At 35.8% G+C, this 7,342-nt stretch overlaps 1 protein-coding gene across 2 annotated transcripts in view; it reads right to left on the bottom strand.

Annotated features, from left to right (window-relative positions):
• Nucleotides 1-6,884, bottom strand: part of LOC106882645 (uncharacterized) — an 8,814-nt gene extending 1,930 nt beyond the window's left edge. The window contains exons 1-3 of one of the 2 annotated variants that reach the window (XM_014933385.2): nucleotides 6,727-6,884; nucleotides 4,799-5,114; nucleotides 1,915-3,989 (exon numbers count right to left, since the gene is read on the bottom strand). In XM_014933385.2, coding sequence (XP_014788871.1) covers nucleotides 3,562-3,989; nucleotides 4,799-5,114; nucleotides 6,727-6,765 — 783 coding nt within the window. In that variant the 5' untranslated portion in view covers nucleotides 6,766-6,884 and the 3' untranslated portion in view covers nucleotides 1,915-3,561. Of the gene's footprint in view, nucleotides 1-1,914; nucleotides 3,990-4,798; nucleotides 5,115-6,726 lie in introns of those variants that run through there. The other variant, XM_052966360.1, reaches the window with a different exon arrangement.
• Between the last annotated feature and the right edge of the window lie 458 nt (nucleotides 6,885-7,342).

Here is a 7,342-nt window from a genome sequence, read left to right as displayed (position 1 = left end):
ATCTGAGGAAAATACACTTTGCTGAAGAGGTCTGTAAAGAACGACCGTGCGAACCAAAGGAGACTAGACCTGAAAAGGTCTGAGGTCGCGACAAACTGGCGTGGATGAAGCAGGGCTATTTATAGATAAAAAGGGGCTCACGAAACAGGCAGAAAACTGTCATGTGACCTTAACTGAAAGCCATGATTGGTAGGTATGCACCCTGGCGCGAAACAGAACTGGAGACAAATGCCGCGCAAATAAGAGCCAATCAGGGTGATGGACACAGCGGTCCAAGCGGTCGAAGGCTAGATGTTAGCCGCTTCGTTATCATTCGTAAATAAAAACCCGAGAGAGAGGTTTCACTACAGGTCTAATAAGACTGAGGTGTCCATTGCGTTCACCAGTTGACTTTAAAATGAGAAGATCCACTCCCACATACATCATCTATATATTTTGCTAGTATTTCTTTCAATTACTGTCTTCATGATTAATTTCAGTTAATCGAGGTTTTTCGACTCGTTACACATGTTAAAAATCTTCTCTGCATATATTAGTAGTGGCATGACCCTGTTTATGACGTGCACTATCTCAATAGAAAAAGGTTATTCGTGCCAACTAGAAAGCATTCCTATATGTGAATGAAGTAAAGGAAATGGATATCAGCTGGGAAGCAGGTTTTTTTTTTTTTAATGCTTAAATAACCGTTTTGTTACATCAATAACATGATAGAAAATAAACTGTATTAATCACACGTGAATTTAGCAGATTGTAAGTGCATGTGTGGTTTTGTCTAAATTGCTTTTCCTCCCTTTGCTACTTTTCAGGTAGTCAATGTATTCAAAAAGAACATTTAATATATGATGCGCTAGGAATCACTTAAAATTTGGTTAGATTATTTCATTAAACAAAAATGAAATTACTTCATTAGGGATACCGCGAGTTTAAGACTTAGTTATCGAGTTGGTGAATGAAAATACGTTTCTTGGGCTGCGCGAAGAAGTAACTGAACAACGTCCGCGAACATTATACAGAAGAATTTATCCTACATAAAGACAAACTGTGTTGGCCTGTTTCAGTTAATAACAGCAATAATTACATAGTGGGAGAGAAATACTGCTCCGATTTTACAGCAAGCTAACGAAACATGCGGCTTGCCCAATGTATCTGAAAACACTCGTGCTATCACCTTAGCGTCATGTTTTAGCCGTCTTCCTGAGTGGTCTGGCTGAGCCGACTAGTGGAGGCCGTCTGATTTGGAAACAGTAAAGACACGTATCGCTCAACTGCCTCAACATTCTGCCTGGTAAGAGTCCAATGTTTATAATAGAGCGAGTGGTATAGGAGTCAGTCACAGCTTAATACCGATACTCTTTAAGGTGGAGAGTCGGGAGAATTGTAAGCACGACAAACAAAATACTTAGCGGCATGTTGTCCGCCTTTCCGTTCCGAGTTCACATTCCGCCAAGGTCGACTTTACTTTTGACCTTTCCGGGATCTATGAAATAAATTGAACACCGAGGTCAATGCATTCTACTAACCCTTCCCAAAAACTTCAAGCTTTGTGCCTATAATAGAAAAGATGACCGATGCTTATTTTATTAGCTCCCGATGAATTTGAAAAGTGGTTGTGACGAAATCAATATACAAACGGTAAAAGAATCCGTTAAATGTAAACGTTGAACATCTTTTCAAACCGACAACTCGATAAAAAAATTTTCCACAAATCGACTTCGTTTTGCCCACCTCTGGGCCAGTAAAATAAATACTAGTAACATAATAGAACCGTAGACTCTTGTGATATATAATCTCAGATTTAATACAGCTTCAAGCTTTCTAAAATTACGTAAGATTGCTCTATTTTTCTCGGTGTATTATGGTGAAACTGTCTCACTCAAATACATCCAGTGCATAAGCACCTGCCGATATAAAGATTTAAATAAACATTAACTAGTTTCGTCTGTATACCAATACACAAGTAGTCGGTGCCAAATAAAAAGTAAATAAATAAACTCCAGTTGTGAAATGACTGACCAAGATGCCACTCTGGCAAAGCTTAAAGATTTAGTTATTTGAGAAATTATGGTACAAAACCCTGTAAGGTCTTAGTGTTAAGCCTAAGAATAAATAATCCTGTAGGATCAAGCCGAGAAATAGAACTGCTAATAATATTCGATGCTAAAAAAGGAAAAGCAATTAGACAATTAGATAACTGAGATGATTTCACTTCATTGCCATAGAAACAGAAAACGCTGACGCCCAGGTTATCTTTTGAAAGCACCAAATGAGGAAAGAATAGTTTTGGTTTGAAGTAGAGTACCAGCCAGTGATTGGCTGGAATTAGTAGCTGTCTGCTACTAACGATGGAAATGCAACTGACTTGCTCACAGACGTTACCAGGTGAGCTACTGTATACAAGTAGCGGTAGCCTGACAGATCTTTTTCGTTCGAAGGATGACAATTGTATGCGTGAGAGACTCGGTAACAGCAAGTTGGATGAAGAACGATGTCTTACGAAAGGCATTTCTAACAATTTCGTACCCTTAAAATGTGTCACTAAACGGGAATACTGTATAAAATAAGTAACAGTAACTTTAATATGGAAAATTATCGGCTTAAATTAGTTTGTCTTTCCCCACTCGATAACTAAAATATATCAAGATGACGACTACATCTTAAGTCAAGGAAATATCATTTCAGTACCAGATTCCTACTATGTATACACAGCAGCAGCTATTAAATTCCACATGTATAAAGATTAAATCATTTGCATACATCGCCATCCATAAACTAGCGAGGCTACCAAGTTGTTATTCGTGGGTGTAAACAAACTTAGATTTAGAAATGGTGAATACTCCACCACTACCACCTCAAAATTAAACTCGATTAAAACGAGAAGGCAGTAAAAATACACTCCACCCATAACTTTAGGAGGAGGGTGGGCGGGTGCCTGCCTTAAAACTAATATAACACCTGTCACTAATAACTTGCATTCCGTCATTCTTAGATCCTACTTACCTACTACGTTTGGCGTTTGCAACAAATAAATCTCACTGCTGTCGTTTACCTGAAAATCTGTTTATCTGCCTCCTAAACCATTAGAGTAATTGAATGCTATATATTCTCAGTTGAATTCCAACATCTTATAAAATAAGTGTTTACAGTTTTGCGTTTTAACAAGAAAACATCGGTTATAAAATGTTTAAGTTTCAACTAGTTATTTTTAGAACTATTTTCTTTGACTATGTTTCAATGGTAAATCTTACAAACCAAGCAAGATTTACATATTAAGAGTTCTGAAGAAGAAGAAAAGTAAATCTTCGCACAGAGTAAAATTATTTTTATTTTTCAGCCAGTACGTTCCATATAATGTCAAAAGCATAATTAAAATATTAAAAGTATAAATCTTAACGAACAATTATTTTTGAAACCCTTAACAAGGAATGCACACTAATTTTTAAAACATCCCCTTTATTAGTAGGAATAACTAGGGTAGGGTAAAAAAAACAAAACAATTCAAATGTCAAAATCTAAAGCGTCCAAAAATGTTTTCTCGATTGTGGTTAAAATAGAGAGAAGGCATCAACTCGTTTGTTTCAGCAATTCATCAACTTCTTTTTGAAGTTGATTTTTATAGAATTCTAGGTTACTTATTTCGTTGTTTATCGACCTCAAATTTAATGGCAACTTATTGAACTCTGTCAACCGACATACAAGAGAATTAGTGTTGTTCACAATTTTGCCTTTAGCTTTCATATTATTCAGAATAGCCTGATGGACAAATGTTCTGTCAATGCCAGTAGATTTTATTTTTTTCTTTAATGTAATGAATTTTTGAAAACCATTTTCCAATCCTACAACTGACTCCTGAAAAAAACTGAAGATCCTAGAAAATGTAGAATGTGTCAGGCCGTAGAGGATCTTCATACTCAAGTGGTTGTCAATACTGGGTTTTAATTTGAATTTCTGTTCGGAAACCACCTGCATTTCATTTCTAAGATTTATCAAAGCTGCGAAGCAAATACAAAATCAATTTTTAAAGAAAATTATATATATATATATATATATATTTTAATACAAAAACCAACAGAATGAAGTCTGAAATGAATGTCAAGATAAAAAGCAAAAATTAAAAAAACCAACAAGCCATTCACAGAATCCTACCGTCCATAATCAGCCGTTTAGCTGATTTTAAAAATGATAGATTTAAGCTAAATTCAAATATGCAATCATGTCAAAGGAATAAAAATTAATTTGTATTACAAGGAAGACTAGTTTTCTTTGCATTGTGTAGGATAAAGGATGTCCACACGCTCCGCAAGCCGTCTAGTTTATTGAAATCACTTCAAACGGCGATTAAAAAAAAATATCGCTGTCTTAACTTTCCTGGTGTGCAGCTCTTGCTTATCAACGGTACTAGATGTAATATGAAATAGGTATAATGATACAAACAGGTAAACAGAACTGAAAAGCATAAGTATGTACATATTTATTAAGTTAGTTGGCAGAAGTTACAAAATGACTCAAAGGCCGAAAATTTTGTACTTCGGTACTTATATGTTAAGTGCCAATTCACGACCCCACCCCGCGCCTTTGCAACTTCTGCGGATCAAATAAAAAGTATAGTATAAAAAATTAATTCTAACAGTGTAAAGCCACAAATTCGAATCTATTATATGCTAATTTAATTCACTAGAACCTAAAGACATAACTAAAGAGTTTGATGCTGCTTATCCACTGTTCCCGATATGGAATGTTAATTTCCAAAACGATAAAAGATAGATATGAAAATTATCATTCAAAAATTAAACATACTTACCCATCATATAACTAGTTTCTGATAAATTTTTAAGGTTTAGTAGACGAGCAAGTTCGCATAATATTTCCAGATATTTCTTAGAACATTTGGAGTTGTTACCCACTTCCAGTTCCATAAAGTTTAACACTCGAGACAAGATTCTGTTTTCACATTTGTATTCTTGGGCTTTCTGATTTAAATCACTGACTCGGAATTCGCTAGTTTTATCCGTGATATAATTAATATTCATTAACGATCGAAGAATGGACAATGAACGTTCATTATATTCAAACTCGAAATCATCTAAACAGAGAGTTTTGTTCAACCAATCAGTAATCTAAAAAGAAAAGAAAAAAAAATGGTTTCAGATTTCGGCACAAGGCCAGCGATTTCTGTTGGTGGTGGAGGAGTCGATTGTATCGACCCCAGTATTCAGCTGGTACTTATTTTATCAATCCTGAAAGGATGAAAAGCAAAGTGACCTTGGCGGAATTTTAACTCAAAATGTAAAAAGAACGAAATACTGTGAAGCATTTTGTCCAGTGCAGTAACGATTCTACCATCTAGTCGCCTTAATAATTCTAATTTTGGCACAAAGTTAGCAATTTTAAAGGGGGTGGAAGTTGACAACATCGACCACAGCACTTCTCTAGTGCTTTATTTTATCGACCCTGACAGGAATTTGAACAACTCGGAATATAAAAACATAAGAAAGGCTGCTGAGAATGTGTTTCGCGCGGTAACGATTCTACCAGTTTCACCGCCTTAATATATTAATTAGAATTAAAGGATTTACAATAAAAACATACAAACGACTTCATTGATCCGGAGAGGATACTAATACACCTATACAGTCTCTCTGTGACTGAACCAACTTCAGGACTCTATAACCATTTCAATTAAAAGCTGTCTGAAGTTTCGGACTTTATCACAAAATAACACATTTAAAGATAATGAAAAGAAAAGAGATACCCAGAGATACAGATCCGCATAAATAAACGGTTAGATGAGTACGAAAATGTTCAGTGTAGAGGACCAAAATATTTTAATTAAGATTTATGGTGAAGATCAAATAATCATTAGCTTAATGAGCAATGGTAGTCAGGAAAGGCAGAGGAGACAGTTTGAGGAGCGAGTGTTTCTCGTCACTACGGATGTGATTTTAACATTTCTTGGTTCACTTAAACAGCAGATATTATGAATCGATCTTTCATTGGAGAACAATGAACATCATCAATTGAGGTTTCAAAAATTTTATATGGATATGACTATCACCAAAGGAAGGTGAATACTTTACGGTACTTTGCAATGATGCTGCCGCTTCATGCTCTTGCTTGATGAGGCTGGGGTCATCCCAGATTAGTGGTCCGTGGTAGAGCCGACAAGGTCAACCAGTGCTCTCCATCGCTGGCGGTCCTGTACCAAGCCCTTTGCATCCTCCAAGGCGACGTCGTGCTTCTGGAGATCCTCCCCAATCACGTCCAGTAATCTGATCCTGAGCCTGCCACGAGGCTTCTTCCAACCCATAGTTTCGTCGAATGAGAGTAGAGCCTTGGTAAGATGATCTAGCGGGAGACGGAAGACGCAAATTTTGAGGGAGATCAACAATTGTTACGGTTTTTGTACTTATTTAAAGTGAAAATAACAAGAAGTTACCCTTAAGAAAAAGAGATTATTTAGGTTGATGGTGCTCGAATGCGTATTCATGCAACCCTTTCCCACTACTTAAAGGTTAGTTAAGGTTAGCCATTATTCTAAACTACAGACGTAAACCAGTATTATATTCTCTCAGTTGCAACAGTTCTATTTTTAAATTTAAAAAATATACACCTTAGGCTGTACAAACAGCTGTTTATTAATTGCTAAACATTCATAATTTGATTCTAGTTCTCGATCCCGTTTAGGTAAAACTTTTCATGTAAAGAAGAGAGTAGTTCAATTTTGCTTACGTATGGATCCAATTTTATAGAAACTCTGTGTGTTGTCATGACTGGGTGCTGAATCAGGGTTTTAAAGGTATTAAACTTCAATTTCGTTGAGACCCGAAACGTTTAATGCTAATAAGAAAAAGTCTCAACAAGGCCGTTACATATGCGACAACAAAAATACATTTATTTAAAATTTATTTTGTCTTTATTATATTTCAAATGACACAAGCAGGATAATTTAGAATAAACCGAGTTAACCTTATAATTTTTTTTTTTTCAAGTAACAAGAATTAATGGTTTGGACAGTTCCAATTTTAGCTAGGGGTGGAATTACCCTGTTCTAGTACTCTGTTATTTGTTCTTTTCTCAAACTGACGGAGTCGCTAGAGCATTGGTTAAATTGTTTTGTGGTTACCATTCCAGCTCTCTACGATTCTAGTTCAAATCCGCTAAGGTTAGCTTTGCTTTCATCCTTTCGGAGTCGCTAAATAAAGCATCGGTCCTGTGCTCGTGGAGTTGAAAGTGCAATGCAAAAGTGTTGGAAAATAAAGCAAAGTTCTTGGCTTCTTGACTTCCTGACTTCATTTTAATTTCTAATTTTCATTTTAAGTAGTTAATGTTCTTGAAAGAGCAGCTA

The sequence above is a fragment of the Octopus bimaculoides genome, chromosome 3, assembly GCF_001194135.2.
Source record: "Octopus bimaculoides isolate UCB-OBI-ISO-001 chromosome 3, ASM119413v2, whole genome shotgun sequence".
NCBI lineage: Eukaryota > Metazoa > Mollusca > Cephalopoda > Octopoda > Octopodidae > Octopus > Octopus bimaculoides.
The sequence above is the reverse complement of the archived record's forward strand: the minus strand, read 5'-3'. Positions and strand labels throughout refer to the sequence as shown.